The 22959-nt window shown below is 41.6% G+C and overlaps 1 protein-coding gene across 3 annotated transcripts in view; it reads left to right on the forward strand.

Moving 5' to 3' along the window:
- The window catches only part of LOC106563215 (protein unc-13 homolog B), a 126003-nt gene that overhangs the window by 13722 nt on the left and 89322 nt on the right, over positions 1-22959 (forward strand). For 2 of the 3 annotated variants that reach the window (XM_045690006.2, XM_082958197.1), the window contains exon 2: positions 6094-6123. In XM_045690006.2, coding sequence (XP_045545962.1) covers positions 6094-6123 — 30 coding nt within the window. Of the gene's footprint in view, positions 1-5837; positions 6011-6093; positions 6124-22959 lie in introns of those variants that run through there. The other variant, XM_082958196.1, reaches the window with a different exon arrangement.

Consider the following 22959-nt stretch of genomic DNA (forward strand, 5'->3'; position numbering starts at 1 on the left):
GTACTAAGTCATGTTTTGCAGAGGGGTCAAATACTTATTTCCCTCATTAAAATGCAAATCATTTTATAACATTTTTGACATGCGTTTTTCTGGATATTTTTGTTGTTATTCTGTCTCTCACTGTTGAAATATTCCTACCATTAAAATTATAGACTGATCATTTCTTTGTAAGTGGGCAAACGTACAAAATCAGCAGGGGATCAAATACTTTTTTCCCTCACTGTATAGTCTACTGGCTACTTTTACCCTGAATTTAAACAAGTTTCTGCTTATAATTTTGGACATTTGGTAGGCCATTTGTCAACTATAGTTAGATACAGTTCATTCGGAAAGTATTCGTACCCCTTGACTTTTTCCACATTTTGCTAAATTATAACTTATTCTAAAATGGATAAAGTAATTTTACCCCCTCATCAATCTACACACACTATCCCATAATGACAAAGCAAAAACAGGTTTTTGTAAATGTTTGCTAATTTTTTAAAAACCAAAAACTTAAATCAAATTTCATAGGCATTTGTATTCAAACCCTTTACTCAGTACTTTGTTGAAACCCCTTTGGCAGCGATTACATCCTCGAGTCTTCTTGGTTATGACGCTACAAACTCAACACACCTGTATTGGGGAGTTTCTCCCATTTCTTTTCTGCAGATCCTCTCAAGGTCTGTCAGGTTGGATGGGGAGCATCGCTGCACAGCTATTTTCAGGTCTCCAGAGATGTTCAATCGGGGTCAAGTCCGGGCTCTGGCTGGGCCAATCAAGGACATTGAGACTTGTCCCGAAACGCAGGAGTGGCTATCTTGGCTGTGTGCTTAGGGTCGTTGTCCTGTTGGAAGGTGAACAATGACCCAAGCCCAGCTCAGTTAATCCCTACCATTGTGTCGCTGAGTCATCGTAAGGATTTAGCAAATGTACATTATACAAGGGGCATTGGTAGACACAATATAAGTAACCTGATGTGTGTCGCTCTAACTGCCCTGAATGCCACTGCTGACCCTACAGCTATTGTATGCAGCTATCATGTGCCTATGAACCAGATTTATGCTGTTAGCACTGAGGCGGTGTGCCCGAGTAGGAAGTCCACTGTGTGCAGCTCACCCTGCACTAACAAAGAACATGAGAATATCTACTTCTGCTAAGCTTCCCAGGAAAGCAATGAAAACAAGCAAGCATCCCAGAAAAGTGCTCAAAATAGCCCACGTTAACATATGTAGCTTATTAAGAAACTAGGTTTATGAAAATGAATAACTTGCTGGTAACAGATTGTCAGAATATGAATATCTCTAAAACTCACTTACAGAGTACCTTTTGATTCAGTGGTAGCAATACAAGGTTATAACATTTACAGAAAAGACAGAAATACCAGTGGTGGAGGTGTTGCTGTTTTTATATTCAGAACCATAATCCTGTAAAGATTAGAGGATCTCATGTTAAATACTGTTGAAGTAATATGGCTACAGGTTCATCTGCCTCACCTAAAGCCCAATCTTGTGGGAAGCTGCTATAGACCACCAGGTGTTAACAGTCAGTATCTGGATAACGTGTGAAATGATCCCGTGTGGCTCAGTTGGTAGAGCATGTTTGCAACGCCAGGGTTGTGGGTTCGATTCCCATGGGGACCAGTACGGAGAAAAAAAAGAAAAATGTATGCATTCAGTACTGTAAGTCGCTCTGGATAAGAGCGTCTGCTAAATGACTAAAATGTAAATGCTTGATAATGTATGTGATATCAACAGGGATGTATATTTACTGGGTGATATAAATATTGACTGGTTTTCATCAAGCTTCCCACTCAAGAAAAAGCTTCAAATTGTAACCAGTGCCTGCAACCTGGTTCAGGTTATCAGTCAACCTACCAGGGTAGTTACAAACTGAACAGGAATGAAATCATCAACATGTATTGATCACATTTTTACTGATGCTGCAGAAATTGCTTGAAAGTAGTATCCAGATCCATCGGAGGTAGTGATCACAATATAGTAGACATATCTAGGAAAACCAAAGTTCCAAAGGCCAGGCCTAACACATAAAATAAGTTTTGGAGTGATTCCTATGTTGTTGATGTAAAGAATATTTGTTGGTCGGTGGTGTGTAATGAGGAGCAAACAAACATTGCACTTGACACTTTAATGAAATTGCTTATCCCAGTTACTAATAAGCATGCACCCATTTAAGAAAATGACTGTAAAAACTGTTGAATCCTGTGGGTTGACGAGGATTTGAAAAATTGTATGGTTGAGAGGGATGATGCAAAAGGAATGGCAAATAACTCTGGCTGCACAGCCAATTGGCAAACGTACTGCAAATTGAGGAATCATGTGACTAAACTGAATAAAAATAAGAAACTACACAAACAAAGATGAATGATAGTAAATAGCTTTGGAGCACCTTCAATGACATTATTGGAAAAAAGGTAAACTCAACCCATTTTTTTGAATCCGATGGCTCATTCATCACAAAACCGACTGATATTGCAAACTACTTTAATGATTTTTTAAAATTGGCAAGATTAGCAAACTTAGGCATGACATGCCAGCTACAAACACTGTCACTACACATCCAATTATTTCTGACCAAGTTATAAAAGACAATTGTCATTTTGAATTCCATAAAGTCAGTGTGGAAGAGGTTAGAAAATTGTCTATCAACAATGACAAGCCACCGGGGTCTAACAACTTGTATAGAAAATTACTGAGGATAATAGTGGACGTTATTGTCACTCTTATTTGCTATATCTTCAATTTAAACCTACTAGAAAGTGTGTTCCCTCAGGCCTGGAGGGAAAAGTCATTCCGCTACCTAAGAATAGTAAAGCCCCATTTACTGGCTCAAATAGCTGACCAATCAGCCTGTTACCAACCCTTAGAAATGTTTTGGAAAAAATTGTTTGCCCAGATACAATGCTATTTTACAGTAAACAAATTGACACAGACGTTCAGCACGCTTCTAGGGAAGGACATTCAACAAGCACAGCACTTACACAAATGACTGATTGGCTGAGAGAAATTGATGATAAAAAGATTGGGAGCTTTTTTGTTGGACTTCAGTGCGGCTTTTTACATTATCGATCATAGTCTGCTGCTGTAAAAACCTGTGTGATGGCTTTACACCTCCTGCTATATTGTAGGTAAAGCGTTAACTGTCTAACAGAACACAGAGGGTGTTCTTTAATGGAAGCCTCTCCAACATAATCCAGGTAGAATCAGGAATTCCCCAGGGCAGCTGTCTAGGCCCCTTACTTTTTTCAGTCTTTACTAATGATATTGAGTAAAGCCATTGTGTATGTATGCGGATGACTCAACACTATACACGTCATCTACTACATCAACTGAACTGACTGCAACACTTAACAAAGAGCTGCAGTACTTTTCAGAATGGGTGGCAAGGAATAAGTTAGTCCTAAATATTTCAAAAACTAAAAGCATTGTGTTTTGGACAAATCATTCACTAAACCCTAAACCTCAACTAAATATTGTAATAAATAATGTGGAAATTGAGCAAGTTGAGGTAACAAAACTGCTTGGTGTAACCCTTGATTTGTAAACTGTCATGGTCAAAATATGATACAACAGAAGCTAAGATGGGGAGAAGTCTGTCCATAATAAAGTGTTGATCTACCTTAACATCACTATCAACAAGACAGGTCCTACAGGCTCTAGTTTTGTCGCACCTGGGCTACTCTTCAGTTGTGTGGTCAGGTGCCACAGAGGGAAAATTGCAATTGGCTCAGAACAGGGAAACACGACTGGCCCTTGGATGTACACAGAGTGCAAACAGGTCCCTTCACAGTCCCCAAGTCCAGAACAGACTATGGGAGGCACACAGTGCTACATAGAGCCATGACTACATGGAACTCTATTCCACATCAGGAAACGGATGCAAGCAGTAGAATCAGATTTAAAAAACAGATAAAAATACACCTTATGGAACAGTGGGGACTGTGAAGCAATATCAACATAGATGGATTTTGTGTTGTAGATATGTGGAGAGGGGCCTGAGGGCACACACTTGGTGTGTTGTGAAATCTGTTATACAATAATTTTTTTAAACGTACAATATATTTGTAACTACCTTTGTCGGAACTTAGGAAGATCCCGATTTGGCAGCAGCTGATGGGGATCCATAGCAAATACAAACCTTCGCCCCAGTCTGAGATCCTGAGGTTTTCATCAAGGATCTCTCTGTACTTTGCTGTAGGTTTCCTCCAGATGTGATGCTTGGCATTCAGGCCAAAGAGTTCAATCTTGGTTTCATCAGACCAGAGAATCTTGTTTTTCATGGTCTAAGAGTCATTTAGGCACCTTTTGGCAAACTCCAAGCGGGCTGTCATGTACCTTTTACTGAGGAGTGGCTTCCGTCTGGCCACTCCACCAATAAAAGCCATACTTGCCTAGTTAAATAAATAAAAATAAAGAAAGACCTGATTGGTAGAGTGCTGCAGAGATTGTTGTCCTTCTGGAAGGTTCTCCCATTTCCACAGAGGAACTCTGGAGCTCTGTCAGAGTGACCATCGGGTTCTTGGTCACCTCCCTGACCAAGGCCCTTCTCCCCCTATTGCCCAGTTTAGCCGGGCGGCCGGCCAGTTCTAGGAAGAGTGTTGGTTACAAACTTTTTCCATTTAAGAATGATGGAGGCCACTGTGTTCTTGGCGACCTTCAATGCTGCAGACATGTTTTGGTACCCTTCCCCAGATCTGTGCCTCGACTCAATCCTGTCTCGTTGCTCTAAGGACAATTCCATCAACCTCATGGCTTGGTTTTTCCTCTGACATGCACTGTCAACTGTGGGACCTTTATATAGACAGGTGTGTGCCTTTCCAAAACATGTCCAATCAATTTAATTTATGACAGATGGACTTCTATCAAGTTGGAAACCGGATGCACCTGAGCTCAATTTCGAGTCTCATAGAAAAGGGAGTGAATACTTTATGTAAATAAGGGATTTTTGTTTTTTATTTTTAATAAATGTTCATACATTTCTTAACCTGTTTTTGCTTTTTCATTATGGGCCATTGTGTGTAGATTGATTAGGGAAATTATTTATTTAATCAATTTTAGAATGAGGCTGTAACGTAACAATGTGGATAAAATCAAGGGGTCTGAATACTTTCCGAATGCGCTGTACATGCAGCTTTTCTTCTGTCATAACTTCTGAATGAAAGTTTTAGAATGAATGTTTATGAATAGACTACAGTTTGTCTTGGGTGCATATTTTATGCAAGAAGACAGTATTACAACCACGTGTCAAAGATGACACATTACACGCACACTTGTATCATTTTACTGCAAGAAATGCGTAATTCCGCAGGAGTTAATATTATGCTACATATGAGAGGTTATAGGCCTACAGTCAGTGTACTGACTTCAGTTACTATTCCATTTAACCCATATGAACTTCAATTAGGAGTATTCGGTGTATTCATGGATACAGGGCTATTCGTGAGCGGGATTTAGAAGTTGCATGTGAACAGCTTATTCTGTATCAGACCTTATCTGGAATACTGTGTGCATGTAAACGTGGTGGATTCTATCCCCCATGCCACTTTTTTTTGTTAGTATTTGGTGCTTCTCAAAAATGTGAGAGGCTGGTGTTTTCTGCTGCTAGGTTGAGAGAATATTGTGATGCTGATGCTCACTCAGACACGTCTGGCCACGTCTAACACATTCCTACTCTATGCTTCATCAACATGTGCCCCATCTGTCGGTCTGCGTATCAATGAATCTGTTGGACCTCACCGACAAATGTCATGTGCCCTTGTTTTTCTGTCGTTGTGGTTGATAACACGTTGCTGATTGGTGTCCATGTGACTTCTTTCTGGTCCGTGATTCACTGATCCGGTTACACTCTCAGCATGACGGATATCCTGGGTCTGACTGTGACCTTTTAGGGGGACACCGAAGCGACATGAAGTGAACACCCGATCACATTAATTGTACACAATGTAGGGCTAGCCTACAGCAATCAGCCTTATCAGAGTCCGTGTGATATCCTTGAAGTAAATAATGAGCAGGTATAACGACTTGCTGTCTCGGTTTTATTAAAAACAGTTTTATGTCTTTTGTTTCTAACAGTTGTTTTCTCTTTCTATTTCAGTAAAGAAAGCCAAACTCCAAGGATCTCCAGGTAAGTCCTTAAACTACCTCTTTATTTAGGAGTTATGTCCTCGAATGCTGACCCAAACTAGGACTGTGTGTTAACCTTAAAAAGCCTTCATAGCAGCAAGTCACTTGCACATATTTCTCTTGTAGGTCAATCAGTCAGGGCAGGGGTTGGTTGATTTTGTATTAGCGTAATCCCATGGGGGTTTCTGTCCCTGCTTCCTGCCTAGCTCTAGCCCATGTGCTGCAGGTGAGCTGCTCAGCAGTAGTCATGCATGGGTAAAATCACTGGGGAAGCTAACAGCATATTACAACCTATGTGTTTTGATAATTGCATTGTTTGCTCTATAACCTGTTAGTTCATATGCCTTGACACTGGTATATAAGCCTAAGGCTGAGACAATAAGAAGTGGCAGAATAAATTCAACCACACCTTTCTTTCATCACAAAGCCGGAGAGCAACAAATGTCTGAAGTCCACAAAGCATATTGCATGTAACAAACAGTTACATAACCTACAGCATGGGCATGCAAGTTCATGTTTCTGACATTTTCAGGACCACTAAACAACTATTGATTTAGAACCACAGAGATTTACTGCAAGTCTCAAACAAACAGGAGCTGCCCCCACTATTCCAGCACCATTTCAACTTCATCAAATCACCTCTGCTTAATCTAATACAGTGACAACTAAAAGATACCAAAAACAATTTAGTCCTAAATATGATTTGGCTGTCCATGGTTAATATTTTCTCTCTCTCTCTCTCTCTCTGTGTGTGTGTGTGTGTGTGTGTGTGTGTGTGTGTGTGTGTGTGTGTGTAATCACATTTGGAAAAGAGGCCTAGGTCTCAATGTCTTCCCTGTCAAAATAAAAGTTAAATAAAAAAATAAAATGTAAATGCTAGTTAACTAGCTAGCCACCGGAGGACAACACAGGGAGATGCAATTTTTTTCTTCTTCTGTCAATGACATTTTGCACTTGATGATGTGATTGGTGTGATGCTTCTCTTGACACTTTTTTTTAGGGTGCACCTGAACCATTCATATATGAGCTCACTCAGTTTAGCTCAATGCTGATTTGAATATTATTTTAATACTTTTTTATCAGGGTAGGTCAAATGCCCGCTGGCTTCCCTTGCATTCAATGCTACGGGCGGCAAAAATGTCAAACTTTTTGACCAGACCGCATCAGATAGATCTGTCGATAGATAGATGGGCTACACACAGAGACAAAGGGGTGCTGTTTCGTTTGCTCGGATCCTTTCTCCAGTGAGGAGAAATTGCAAATTGAAATACAATTTGTAAACAGAGAGACAATACATTTTTTTCTTGGCCAATATTTTGTTGAAGCCTAGTTTCCCTTGGCATCCCTGAATACACGCCACTACTGCTCAGATCAGTGCTGGCAAAATCCAAATCCCCACGCCCTCCACTTAGGTAAATACCTATACTGTTTGCTCTCACTCCTATTGCATAAGCCCCATGACTGTGTTATTGTGATAGACATTGTGATACAAAATAAAACAGAGTAAATGTCTATTATATATTCCATGTACACTGCTATTGTTTGGGTGTTAATTCATTCGGGACTAATAAACCTATTAGTTGATTGAGTAAATGCATTCCTCACTTACAGAGTAACTCTTTGATTGACTTTACATTCATAATTTTGGATTGGTAAATTCTAATTTAAATTTGCACACATGCTTTTGTGTTCCACCTTTACATCCATGCTTTTACTTGACTCAATTAGTTAATACGAGAACGCTAGTTGTTTAGAATTAGCTCATTGTCTCTAGTCTCTTAATAGTTGCATGACAGTGCAAGATAGACACATGTACAATAGCCTTACCCTGGTGATGCAACGGTTAGTGACCTGGCAAGAGCCATCAGAGACGCACAGGCCGTATTGCATTTGGATACACAAGATTACGGAGTCCGATTTGATGAATTTTGATTATTATTCAACAATTTTAACCCAACTACAGCTAAATATTTTGACTTTGGATAGATTAATTTGCAGTGGAAAAACTGACTGGTCGGGCTTGACATGAATTGGCCCAGAATACAAATATACGCATACATTTGATTGTTAGTGCTACTTGCAAATACTTACCTACCACTTACATTATACACTTTTCTTAAAACACAACTACCCAGGTGTGTCCTGTGACAGAGGAATATGTCTTCTATGCCATACAACATTAATGAGAGGTCCAAATTGTAAATGTCAGCCTTCCAACCATCCGTGTTTTTCTGACTAATTTATTGGAAAACTGATGATGTGTCAATAATGAATGAAGACACTTGACTAAGGCATGTGTGATGAGTTGGAGCGACAGACCGAGGGGTTCCGTCGTTCGTATGACTCAGTAACCTGGACAGATCTTCTGTCTACTTTCAGAGTGTGGGTACCGATCAAAGTCTGCTATCATTTCATGATCAAAGTTGGACAGCTGCTGTTTGATGGTCGGTCCACACGACAATCCAAGCGTGCTCTCTGTGTGTGTGCATGTGTGCGTGTGTGTTATGACAGAGGCTGGTCGTTTCTTTCTGGTAAGATGCTATCAGTCCTTTGTGCAAGGTGGAAGAGCCCTTTCAGAGAGAGACCACAATCACTAAGTGGCTCTGATCTAATCCAGGCCTCCTCCTCCTCTTTGAACTTGTATTCATGAAAAGCAGCAAGTGTGGTCCAAGACGAGGCATGGGGCATCTAATTAGTAAGGGGGAGATGGGGAGTGTCTCCAGATCATGGTCGTAATGTCTGTATTGCTGACTGGCCTCCTGATACTCTAATTAGACCTGTTTCTTCTCAACCCAGAGCTCTAGGCCTGGCTGTTTACCTGATGTCCCCGCTGGAGACCTATACTGAGTGTACAAAACATTAAGAACACCTTCCTAATATTGCATGTCTCACCCTTGTGCCCTTGAGGCATGGACTCTTCAAGGTGTCAAAAGCATTGCACAGGGACACTGGCCCATGTTTACTCCAATGCTTCCCACAGTTGTGTCAAGTTGGCTGGATGTCCTTTGGGTGGTGGACCATTCTTGATACACACAACCCTGCAGCGTTACAGTTCTTGACACACTCAAACTGGTGCTCCTGGCACCTACTACCACGTTCAAAGATACTTAAATATTTTGTCTTGCCCATTCACCCTCTGAACGGCACACATACACAATCAATTTCACAATTGTCACAAGGCTTAAAAATCATTCATTGACCTGTCTCGTCCCCTTCGTCTACACTAATTGAAAGTGTAGATGAGTGACATAAATAAGGGATCATAGCTTTCACCTGGATTCACCTGGTCAGTCTGTCATGGAAAGAGCAGGTGTTCCTAATGTTTTGTAGACACGAAAGTGCTGTTTGAATGAATGCTTACGAGCCTGCTGGTGCCTGCCATCGCTCAGACTGCTCTATCAAATCATAGACTTAATTATAACACACAGAAATACGAGCCTTTGGTCATTAAAATGGTCGAATCCGGAAACTATCATTTCGAAAACAAAACATTTATTCTTTCAGTGAAATACGGAACCGTTCCGTATTTGATCTAATGGATGGCATCCCTAAGTCTAAATATTGCTGTTACATTGTACAACCTTCAATGTTATGTCATAATTAATTACGGCCTTTGTTAGGAATAAATGGACTTCACACAGTTCGCAATGAGCCAGGCGGCCCAAACTGCTACATATACCCTGACTGATTGCACGGAACGCAAGAGAAGTGACACAATTTCCCCAGTTATAAGAAATTCATGTTAGCAGGCAATATTAACTAAATATGCAGGTTTAAAAATATATACCTGTGTATTGATTTTAAAGAAAGGCATTGATGTTTATGGTTAGGTACATTGGTGTAACGACAGTGCTTTTTTCGCAAATGTGCTTGTTAAAACATCACCCGTTTGTCGAAGTAGGCTGTGATTCAATGAGAAATTAACAGGCACCGCATCGATTATATGCAATGCAGGACACGCTAGATAAACTAGTAATATCATCAACCATGTGTAGTTAACCAGTGATTATGTTAAGATTGATTGTTGTTATGAGAAGTTTAATGCTAGCTAGCAACTTACCTTGGCTTCTTGCTCCCCTCGCGTAACAGGAAGTCAGCCTGCCATGTAGGCTCCTTGTGGAGTGCAATGTAAGGCAGGTGGTTAGAGCGTTGGACTAGTAACCGGAAGGTTGCAAAAACGAATCCCCGAGCTGACAAGGTAAAAATCTGTCGTTCTGCCCCTGAACAAGGCAGTTAACCCACCGTTCCTAGGCCGTCATTGAAAATAAGAATGTGTTCTTACCTGACTTGCCTAGTTAAATAAAGGTGTATAAAAAAATCGGCAAATCGGTGTCTAAAAATACCGATTACCGATTTGTTAACTTGAAATCGGCCCTAATTAATCGGCCATTCTGATTAATTGGTCGACCTCTAATTGCCATACCAGGCAGTGATGCAACCAGTCAGGATGCTCTCGATATTGCAGCTGTAGAACCTTTTGAGGATCTCAGGACCCATGCCAAATCTTTTTAGTTTCCTGAGGGGAATAGGCTTTGTCGTGCCCTCTTCACGACTGTCTTGGTGTGTTTGGACCATTCTAGTTTGTTGGTGATGTGGACACCAAGGAACTTGAAGCTCTCAACCAGCTCCACTACAGCCTCGTCGATGAGAATGGGGGCGTGCTTGGTCCTCCTTTTCCTGTTGTCCACAATCATCTCCTTAGTCTTGGTTACGTTGAGGGACAGGTTGTTACTCTGGCACCACCCGGCCAGGTTTGACCTCCTCCCTATAGGCTGTCTCGTTGTTGTCGGTGATCAGGCCTACCACTGTTGTGTCATCAGCAAACTTAATGATGGTGTTGGAGTCTGGCCATGCAGTTGTAGGTGAACAGGGAGTACAGCAGGGGACTGAGCACGCACCCCTGGGGGGCTCCAGTGTTGAGGATCAGTGTGGCAGATGTGTTGCTACTTACCCTCACCACCTGGGGGCGGCCCGTCAGGAAGTCCAGGATCCTTAGCTTAGTGATAAGTTTTGAGGGTACAATGGTGTTGAACGCTGAGCTGTAGTCAATGAATAGCGTTCTCACATAATTGTTCCTTTTGTCCAGGTGGGAAAGGGCAGTGTGGAGTGCAATAGAGATTGCATCATTTGTGGATCTGTTTGGGTGGTATGCAAATTGGAGTGGGTCTAGGGTTTCTGGGATAATGGTGTTGATGTGAGCCATTAACAGCCTTTCAAAGCACTTCATGGCTATGGACGTGAGTGCTACGGGTCTGTAGTCATTTAGGTAGGTTGCCTTTGTATTCTTGGGCACAGGGACTATGGTGGTCTGCTTGAAACATGTCAGTATTACAGACTCAATCAGGGACATGTTGAAAATGTCAGTGAAGGCACCTGCCGTTGGTCAGCACATGCCCAGAGCGCACGTCCTGGTAATCTGTCTGGCCCCGCAGCCTTGTGTATGTTGACCTGTTTAAAGGTCTTACTCACGTCGGCTATGGAGAGCGTGATCACACAGTCGTCCCGAACAGCTGATGCTCTCATGCATGCCTCAGTGTTGCTTGCCTCGAAGCGAGCATAGAAGTGATTTAGCTCATCTGGTAGGCTCGTGTCACTGGGCACCTTGCGGCTGTGCTTCCCTTTGTAGTCTGTAATAGTTTGCAAGCCCTGCCACATAAGACGAGCGTCGGAGCCGGTGTCGTATGATTCAATCTTAGCCCTGTATTGACGCTTTGCCTGTTTTATGATTCGTCGCAGGGCATAGCAGGATTTCTTGTAAGCTTCCGGGTTAGAGTCCCGCACCTTGAAAGCGGCAGCTCTACCCTTTAGCTCAGTGCGAATGTTGCCTGTAATCCATGGCTTCTGGTTGGGGTATGTACGTACAGTCACTGTGGGGATGACGTCCTCGATGCACTTAATGATAAAGCCAGTGACTGATGTGGTGTACTCCTCAATGCCATCGGAAGAATCCCGGAACACGTTCCAGTCTGTCATAGCAATACAGTCCTGTAGTTTAGCACCTGCTTCATCTGACGACTTTTTTTATAGACTTAGTCACTGGTCTTTCCTGCTTTAATTTTTGCTTGTAAGCAGGAATCAGGAGGATAGAGTTGTGGTCGGATTTACCAAATGGAGGGCGAGGGAGAGCTTTGTACACGTCTGTGTGTTGAGTACAGGTGATCTGGATTTTTTTTTCCCTCTGGTTGCACATTTAACATGTTGATAGAAATTTGGTAGAACTGATTTAAGTTTCCCTGCATTAGTCTCCTCCCACTAGGAGCGGCGCCTCTGGGTGAGTGGTTTCCTGTTTGCTTATTTCCTTATACAGCTGACTGAGTGCGGTCTTAGTGCCAGCATCTGTCTGTGGTGGTTAATAAACAGCCACGAAAAGTATAGCTGAAAACTCTCTAGGCAAGTAGTGTGGCCTGCAATTTATCACAATATACTCTACTTCAGGCGAGCAAAATCTAGAGACTTCCTCAGATTTTGTGCATCAGCTTTTTTTTTTTTTTTTACAAATATGCACAGACCGCCCCCCACCTCATCTTACCGTAGTGTGCTGTTCTATCTTGCCGGTGCAGCGTATATCCCGCTAGCTGAATTTCCATGTCGTCATTCAGCCACGATTCCGTGAAACATAGGATATTAGTTTTTGATGTCCCGTTGGTAGGATATTCGTGATCGTACCTCGTCTAATTTATTGTCCAATGATTGCACGTCGGCGAGTAATATTGACGGTAACGGCAGCTTTCCCACTCATCTTCTGCGGGTCCTCACGAGGCATCCCGCTCTGTGTCCCCTGTACCTGTGTTTCTTCCTTTTGCAAATAACGGGGAAGTTGCCCCTTTCGAGTGTTTGGAGAATGTCCTGTGCCTCCTGCTTGTTGAAGAAAAAAATCTATTCCGAGGTGAGTGATCGCTGTCCTGATATCCAGAAGCTCTTTTTTTGCCGTATGATATGGTTGCAGAAACATTATGTACAAAATAAGTTACAAATAACGCAAAAAAAACCACACAATATAGCACAATTGGTTGGGCGCCCGTAAAACTGCTGCCATTTCTTCCGGCGCCATTTTAAAGATGGTTGCCATTTGTTGTTCACCTATTGAAATTGAACTTCAGTTCGTGAAAATAAATAGCTAGTCAGCAACTTAACCCTGTTGCCCAAAGCTAACATTAAAAGCAGCCAGCTAGCTTCATCTGGCTAGTGAGGCTCGACTGCACCGGGTTATGTGTTGTGAAGCTAGCCACAATAAGGATTAGGCACAATAGTGGAATTTGCGGTTTGTCTTCAAAATAAAAGTCTGTCATTGACAGTAATACAAATGGTAGAATTATGCCGTACTTCTATTTTGAAGGCTAACTTGCAAGTCTGCTATTGTGGCTAATCCTTATTGGGGCTAGCTTCACATCGATCGGTCCGACCACCATTAATCAAATAAGAACTGTCGTATAAATTAGGGTTGTTTTTGATGATGACACCTAGCAGTTTAGTTAGCTAACTATAGCTACTGAAACAGATGTCGTGTTATTTGACACGTCAAATATTGGTATTTGACGTGTAACTTTTTTTTGACACGCAAAGACCCAAATGGTGTTCCATGGAAATCCTGGTTGAGAATGAAACGACTGAACAAATGAACAACGAAACAGCACAGCAAGTAAGTGAAAGAATGTTTTGAATATATTTTACTGGTAATGGGGACATGCGTAAATGCCAACAAAATAACTTTTTGGTGTGTGACCTTTATTTAACTAGGCAAGTCGGGTAAGAACACATTTGTTATTTAACCTCTTACATCTAGACGTTCCGCTAGCGGAACACCTGCTCCAATATCCAATGATGGGCGTGGCGCGAAATACAAACTCCTCTAAAATCCGAAAACTTCAATTTTTCAAACATATGACTATTTTACAGCATTTTAAAGACAAGACTCTCGTTAATCTAACCACACTGTCCGATTTCAAAAAGGCTTCACAGCGAAAGCAAAACATTACATTATGTCAGCAGAGTACCCAGCCAGAAATAATCAGACACCCATTTTTCAAGCTAGCATATAATGTCACAAAAAACAAAACCACAGCTAAATGCAGCACTAACCTTTGATGATCTTCATCAGATGACAACCCTAGGAGATTATGTTATACAATGCATGCATGTTTTGTTCAATCAAGTTCATAATTATATCAAAAACCAGCTTTTTTACATTAGCATGTGACGTTCAGAACTAGCATACCCCCCGCAAACATCCGGTGAATTTACTAAATTACTCACGATAAACGTTCACAAAAAACATAATTATTTTAAGAATTATAGATACAGAACTCCTCTATGCACTCGATGTCCGATTTTAAAATAACTTTTCGGTGAAAGCACATTTTGCAATATTCTCAGTAGATAGCCCAGCCATCACGGCTAGCCATTTAGACACTGACCAAGTTTAGCCCTGACCAAACTCCGATTTACTATTACAAAAGTTTGATTACCTTTGTTGTCTTCGTCAGAATGCACTCCCAGGACTGCTACTTCAATAACAAATGTTGGTTTGGTCCAAAATAATCCATCGTTATATCCAAATAGCGGCGTTTTGTTCGTGCGTTCTAGACACTATCCGAAGTGTAAATGAGGGTCACGAGCATGGCGCAATTCGTGACAAAAGATTTCTAAATATTCCATTACCGTACTTCGAAGCATGTCAACCGCTGTTTAAAATCAATTTTTATGCCATTTTTCTCGTAAAAAAGCGATAATATTCCGACCGGGAATCTGCGTTTAGGTAAACGGAGGAAAGAAAACAAAGCATTCGGTCGACGCGGGCATGCGCCTGAGTCTCACAGTACTGTAACCAGCCACTACCCAAACGCGCTACTTTTTTTCAGCCAGAGCCTGCAAAGCCACGATTCAGCTTTTTGCCACCTTCTGAGAGCCCATGGGAGACGTAGGAAGTGTCACGTTACAGCAGAGATCCCGTGGCAAGAGATGGCAAAGAAGGCCAAGAAATGGTCAGACAGGGTACTTCCTGTACAGAATCTTCTCAGGTTTTGGCCTGCCAAATGAGTTCTGTTATACTCACAGACACCATTCAAACAGTTTTAGAAACTTTGGAGTGTTTTCTATCCAAAGCTAATAATTATATGCATATTCTAGTTTCTGGGCAGGAGTAATAATCAGATTAAATCGGGTACGTTTTTTATCCGGCTGTGAAAATACTGCCCCCTGTCCATAACAGGTTATAATGACGTCGTCACACTATGGGACTCCCAATCACGGCCGGATGTGATACAGCCTGGATTCAAACCAGGGACTGTAGTGACGCCTCTTGCACTGAGATGCAGTGCCTTAGACCGCTACGTCCATGGTGTGTGTTAACTATTTAACTGTACTAGAATGCTTAAAAGACCGCTAAAATTGTAAATATCGGTATTGTTTTCTTTAAAGTACATTCTCATTGTGTACCAGCTCTGATGACTGAACTGAAGTTTTGTTGAGTTTGTGTCCATGGCAAAATAAATGTTTGTTTGCCACTGTGGAGACAGGTGGAGAGGCATTGGGAAGTCAAGTGACCAACTGGTGACCATGTATCTTTTCCCAGGTAGATAGTCCTACTGCCCTATATAAAGTGTGTGTGTGTGTGCGCACGTATATAGAAAGCAGAGCACGCTTTCCACTTTCATCCAGTATTATTTTAGCTAACGGGAAAAGGACAAGCAAAAACTCTTTACAGAAATGTTGTAGCAGCCTACACCTGAACATTAGCGATCTGTCCAATTTGGTCAGGGGAAACGAAGCGGTAACGTTATATATTTATAGCCCAAGCCAATTTATTTGTGTTAAGAGAATGTGATCAAATTTGGTTTATATTCTAACTTCGATATGTAGGCTAACTAGGCCTTTTTTAATACAAAATGATTGACTGGAATTAATCAAATCAAAAAATAGTGATGACAAGACTAGACTGTGTTAATGCACCTGTAACTTTTTAATTACAGATGTAGCCTATATAGGCCTACATGATGCAACCACTGCTCAACCCTGTTAGTCCTATGTCTCATCACAGTTGTCTCTGTCTAAAACAGAATCCCCCTGTAAGTCAAAACATTAACATTCCTATTATTGGGTTGCACTGGGGCTGTAGCGGTTAAATTTCGTCAGCCGGTGATTGTCAAGCAAATAATTGTCAGTCTCACGGTAAATGACCATTAAATTAATATAAACACATTTAGTATCTCCTGGCTTCCACACATAATCTACAAGCCATTTTTTTAAAGTCTAATAAATCCATGTAATATAGCCTACCCCTTCACAATAAATCCATTATTTAGACCGGTCTAAAGAAGCATGATATTAAGAAAATGTAGTCTGTTTCAGGAAAAAAAGAATAGTATACTCTGAGTTGTCCTGACGTGGCTATGCCAAATGGCTGTGGGTTACACTAGTTAATTTAGCAGACAAGATTTGCTCATAATTGTGTGGCATTATTTTTTTAAATTATTTTGTATGAAGAATACAATTGAACAAAGCTGAAAAAAATTGAAATATTTTCTCCAAACGATTTGAGGGAATGCTCACATGCGGCGATTCAGTGTTAACCGGTTAACAAAGAAATATGTACTCCTATATGCTTAATTTATAGTTCTTAATGCAACTTTAGTTCTACAAACTTTAGCTACATGTTTTGATTTTTAATACACTGTAAGGCGGCATGATGATTTGAAAAAAGTTGCTTGAAAGGCATGAGCTCTGCTTTGTTTTTTGCACAGGCTGTACACACTACATCTGTCACTAATTCACAATTTGACAAGCACTTGATAATGCCTCAAATATCACGGCAGCATCCTCTTTGTGGCTGTAATGCACCCTAAAAAAAATTCAGGCCTTTTGCGGGCTGGAGTGCTGCATTGTTCCCTTCTCCCTGAGTGTGCTGCGCAATCCGAACCACCTCTCACTCACATGGCTCTCAGTCAGGTGATAGGGTCTTTCTAACAGGCTACAAGTGAAGACGGACACATCGGGGACGCCACTGTGTGCATATTGAAGAACTGTCCACATTTACTTTTCGTCAGCCAACAAGATGAGTAGGCCTAACGAACAGCAAAAGCTCTAGCCTATGTCAATCTATCCCTCATAGTACAACAGTCGACCTATTCTGTGCAAGAAATAAATATTCCAAACATAGTCTGGGACAGTTGTGGGATGCGATTGATCCCAAGTTAATACAACGACTAGCGTCAACTTTTTATGCAATGTGGCTGACGCAACAGATCAGAATGTTTTGCTTAAGATGTTAAACTATTAGGCTATTTCTTCACATAAGTGCAGCAATGCGCACGTGGTAGTAGGCTATAAGCGCAAATGTTCCTTTAGCGGAAGTGACCGCAAATGCAATTATGCATGTAATGCTTTTATTATAAAGGTGCATTTTTTATGGTGAAAATGATCTTGCCCAAACTGGAAACTCACACGATGCTAATGTATGCCAGATAGGCTCTACACCCCTTGTTAAGCGGATTAATGTGCTTAATTTTAATTAGTTATTTGGCCTTTTACGTTGTGATACGAACCTTATTAAAACATATAGGCCAATGGACTACGCTACATGAGGTGTGCAACTATGATTAGAAAAGTCACAAAAAAAGGCATTGTTATGCTGGGCATAATTCACATGTGATAGCCTATCATTTGTGAATTATATATTAATATTGTCACCCATCAGACTATTTCTTGATTTAATCTTGTCTTTACATATACTAAATACAGTGGGGGGGGGAAAGTATTTCATCCCCTGCTGATTTTGTACGTTTGCCCACTTAAAGAAATGATCAGTCTATAATTTTAATGGTAGGTTTATTTGAACAGTGAGAGACAGAATAACAACAAAAATATCCAGAAAAACGCATGTTAAAATGATTTGCATTTTAATGAGGGAAATAAGTATTTGACCCCTCTGCAAAACATGACTTAGTACTTGGTGGCAAAACCCTTGTTGGTAATCAGAGGTCAGACGTTTCTTGAAGTTGGCCACCAGGTTTGCACACATCTCAGGAGGGATTTTGTCCCACTCTTCTTTGCAGATCTTCTCCAAGTTATTATGGTTTCGAGGCTGACGTTTGGCAACTCGAACCTTCAGCTCCATCCACAGATTTTCTATGGGATGCCCATCCACGACCCATTTTTTTAATGCCCTGGCTGAGGGAAGGAGGTTCTCACCCAAGATTTGACGGTACATGGCCCCGTCCATCGTCCCTTTGATGCGGTGAAGTTGTCCTGTCCCCTTAGCAGAAAAACACCCCCAAAGCATAATGTTTCCACCTCCATGTTTGACGGTGGAGATGGTGTTCTTGGGGTCATAGGCAGCATTCCTCCTCCTCCAAACACGGCGAGTTGAGTTGATGCCAAAGAGCTCCATTTTGGTCTCATCTGACCACAACACTTCCACCAGTTCTCTGAGTCATTCAGATGTTCATTGGCAAACGTCAGACGAGCATGTATATGTATTCTTGAGAAGGGGGACCTTGCGGGCGCTGCAGGATTTCAGTCCTTCACGGCGTAGTGTGTTACCAATTGTTCTCTTGGTGACTATGGTCCCAGCTGCCTTGAGATCATTGACAAGATCCTCCCGTGTAGTTCTGGGCTGATTCCTCACCGTTCTCATGATCATTGCAACTCCACAAGGTGAGATCTTGCATGGAGCCCCAGGCCGAGGGATATTGACAGTTCTTTTGTGTTTCTTCCATCTGCGAATAATCGCACCAAATGTTGTCACCTTCTCACCAAGCTGCTTGGCGACGGTCTTGTAGCCCATTCCAGCCTTGTGTAGGTCTACAATCTTCTCCCTGACATCCTTGGAGAGCTCTTTGGTCTTGGCCATGGTGGAGAGTTTGGAATCTGATTGATTGATTGCTTCTGTGGACAGGTGTCTTTTTTTTACAGGTAACAAGCTGCGGTTAGGAGCACTCCCTTTAAGAGTGTGCTCCTAATCTCAGCTCGTTACCTGTATAAAAGACACCTGGGAGCCAGAAATCTTTCTGATTGAGAGGGGGTCAAATACTTATTTCCCTCATTAAAATGCAGATCAATTTATAACATTTTTTACATGCGTTCTTCTGGATTTTTTTTGTTGTTATTCTGTCTCTCGCTGTTCAAATAAACCTACCATTAAAATTATAGACTGATAATTTCTTTGTCAATGGGCAAATGTACAAAATCAGCAGGGGATCAAATACTTTTTTCCCCCGCTGTAATATACAGTACCAGTCAAAAGTTTGGACACACCTACTCATTCAAGGGTTTTTCTTCACTGTTCTACAATGTGGAAAAATAAAGATATCAAAACTATGAAATAACACACAGAATCCTGTGTTTACCAAAAATGTGTTAAACAATTCAAAATATATTTTAGATTCTTCAAAGAAGCCACCCTTTGCCTTGATGACAGCTTTGCACACTCTTGGCATTCTCTCAACCAACTTCACCTGGAATGATTTTCCAACAGTCTTGAAGGAGTTCCCACATATGCTGAGCACTTGTTGGCTTATTTTCCTTCACTCTGCAGTCCAACTCAACCCAAATCATCTCAATTGGGATGAGGTCGGGTGATTGTGGAGGCCAGGTCATCTGATGTAGCACTCCATCACTCTCCTTGGTCAAATAGCCCTTACAAAGACTGGAGGTGGGTTGGGTCATTGTCCTGTTGAAAAACAGATGATAGTCCCACTAAGTGCAAACCAGCTGGGATGGCGTATTGCTGCAGAATGCTGTGGTAGCCATGCTGGTTAAGTGTGCCTTGAATTCAGAATAAATCACTGACAGTGTCACAAGCAAAGCAAATACCTCCTCGATGCTTCACGTTGGGAACCACACATGCGGAGATCATCTGTTCACCTACTCAGCGTCTCACAAAGATACGGCGGTTGGAACCAAAATCTCAAATTTGGCCTCATTTCCACTGGTCTAATGTCCATTGCTCATGTTTCTTGGTGTCACGTAGAGTAGGCCAGAAGGCTAAACTGGAAAACCTAACCTCTATCAAAATAAAAATATGGCGGAGCCGCAAAAGTTCTTCTGTGCAAGGGTGTTTATTTACATAGTGATTCCAGAACAAAAACAACAAACGTGTACCTTATGGGACAGCTAAAAACAATGCTGCCCCATCCACAGCTCAATCCAAAATGCCTCTCCATGAACTGAAAGTGAGGGTCCTTTTGTAGGGGTTGCCCCTCTCAGAACAATTAACCTGTTAGGGCTAGGGGGCAGTATTGACACGGCCGGATAAAAAACGTACCTGATTTAATCTGGTTACTACTCCTGCCCAGTAACTAGAATATGCATATAATTATTGGCTTTGGATAGAAAACACCCTAACGTTTCTAAAACTGTTTGAATGGTGTCTGTGAGTATAACAGAACTCATTTGGCAGGCCAAAACCTGAGAAGATTCCATGCAGGAAGTGGCCTGTCTGACAAGTTGTGTTTCATCTTGGCTCTTTTTATTGAAGACTGAGGATCTTTGCTGTAACGTGACACTTCCTACGGCTCCCATAGGCTCTCAGAGCCCGGGAAAAAGCTGAACGATATCGAGGCAGCCTCTGGCTGAAACACTTTATCTCGTTTGGCAAGTGGCCGATCAGAGTACTATGGGCTTAGGCGCGTGCCCGAGTCGACCCCATGCTTTATTTTCTTTAGGCCTGTTTACCTAAATGCAGATTCCCGGTCGGAATATTATCGCTTTTTTATGAGAAAAATGGCATAAAAATTGATTTTAAACAGCGGTTGACATGCTTCGAAGTACGGTAATGGAATATTTAGAATTTTTTTGTCACTAATTGCGCCATGCTCGTCACCCTTATTTACCCTTTCGGATAGTGTCTTGAACGCACAAACAAAACGCCGCTATTTGGCTATAACGATGGATTATTTGGGACCAAACCAACATTTGTTATTGAAGTAGAAGTCCTGGGAGTGCATTCTGACGAAGACAGCAGAGGTAATAACATTTTTCTTATAGTAAATCTGACTTTGGTGAGTGCTAAACTTGCTGGGTGTCTAAATAGCTAGCCCTGTGATGCCGGGCTGTCTACTGAGAATATTGCAAAATGTGCTTTCACCGAAAAGCTATTTTAAAATCGGACATATCGAGTGCATAGAGGAGTTCTGTATCTATAATTCTTAAAATAATTTATGCTTTTTGTGAACGTTTATCGTGAGTAATTTAGTAAATTCACCGGCAGTGTTCAGTGGGAATGCTAGTCACATGCTAGTCACATGCTAATGTAAAAAGCTGGTTTTTGATATAAATAGGAACTTGATTGAACAAAACATGCATGTATTGTATAACATAATGTCCTAGGGTTGTCATCTGATGAAGATCATCAAAGGTTAGTGCTACATTTAGCTGTGGTTTGGGTTTATTGACATTATATGCTAGCTTGAAAAATTGTTGTCTATTTCTGGCTGGGTACTCTGCTGACATAATCTAATGTTTTGCTTTCGTTGTAAAGCCTTTTTGAAATCGGACAGTGTGGTTAGATTAACGAGAGTCTTGTCTTTAAAATGGTGTAAAATAGTCATATGTTTGAGAAATTGAAGTAATAGCATTTCTAAGGTATTTGAATAACGCGCCACAAGATTCCACTGGCTGTTACGTAGGTGGGACGATTTGGTGCCACCTACCCTAGAGAGGTTAACACTAATTAAATAAGCAATTACCTATTCAAACCTACATTTTCCATTCAACTAAACATACTAAAGTATATACATTGCAACATGTTTATGAAATAATATCCCAATATAACATTTACCAAATCATATCACTACTGACATGGTGTCTTTAAATATGCCCATTTACATTAACGAGCCATTCGGGATAGGCACTATAAAATCAGCCCGATGTCCTTATCAGCATACCCGGAAGCTCCAGAGATGGAGAGAGAGGAGCAGAACCAAACAAACAACGCGCTCATCCATAACATCGATAAGTATAATAAATATTGCTTATATTAAATATGAACACTTGTCTCTTTATTTCTTTATACTATAACCGGTTACTGACATAAGTCTGAAATGTATGTACTAAGAGAAGTTAACTTGTGTGTCGACCCACATTGATAAAGGAGGAGTGATGAATGTGTGCGTGCGTTAAAGTACCAAATGCTGCCCGCGGCCAGTGACTGACTTCTACATCACATTACCTTCATCCTCTCCTGAAGCGACCAGGTTCGGGAGCCTTGATAGGTAGTCCGCCGTGATGTTTTCTTTTCCTGCCTTGTGATGGACACAGAACCTGAAGGGCTGGAGCTCCAGATACCACCTGGTGACATGAGAATTCCAGTCCTTCATGGTCTGGATCCAGGTCAGTGCTCTGTGGTCTGTGTGCAGGTCAAATTCCCTCCCAAGAAGGTAGTAACGGAGGCTATCTATGGCCCACTTTATAGCCCGGCACTCCTTCTCGATTGTCGAATACCTGGTTTCCCTGGGCAACAGCTTCCGACTCGGGTACAGTACGGGAAGCTCTTCTCCTGGCTCCCCTTGGGCCAGTACAGCTTCAATTCCCACAGCCGAAGCGTCCACCTGCACGACAAACCTTTTCTGAAAATCAGGGGTCTGGAGAACAGGGAATGAGCACAGTTGTTTTTTCAGCATCATGAAGGCTTCCTCACACTCCTCAGTCCACTTCACATGGTTGCTGGCCACCTTTTTGAAGTGACGTTGGTCAGAGGGACAGCGATGGTCGAGAACTATGGAATGAATCTCCGGTACCACCCTGCCAGGCCTAGGAAGGACTTCACCTGTCTTGGTTCTGGGTTGAGGGCTGTTCCTGATGGACTCCACTTTGTCCACCTGAAGCCGAACTTCACCCTTAC

The sequence above is a fragment of the Salmo salar genome, chromosome 11, assembly GCF_965601325.2.
Source record: "Salmo salar chromosome 11, fSalSal1, whole genome shotgun sequence".
Lineage (NCBI taxonomy): Eukaryota > Metazoa > Chordata > Actinopteri > Salmoniformes > Salmonidae > Salmo > Salmo salar.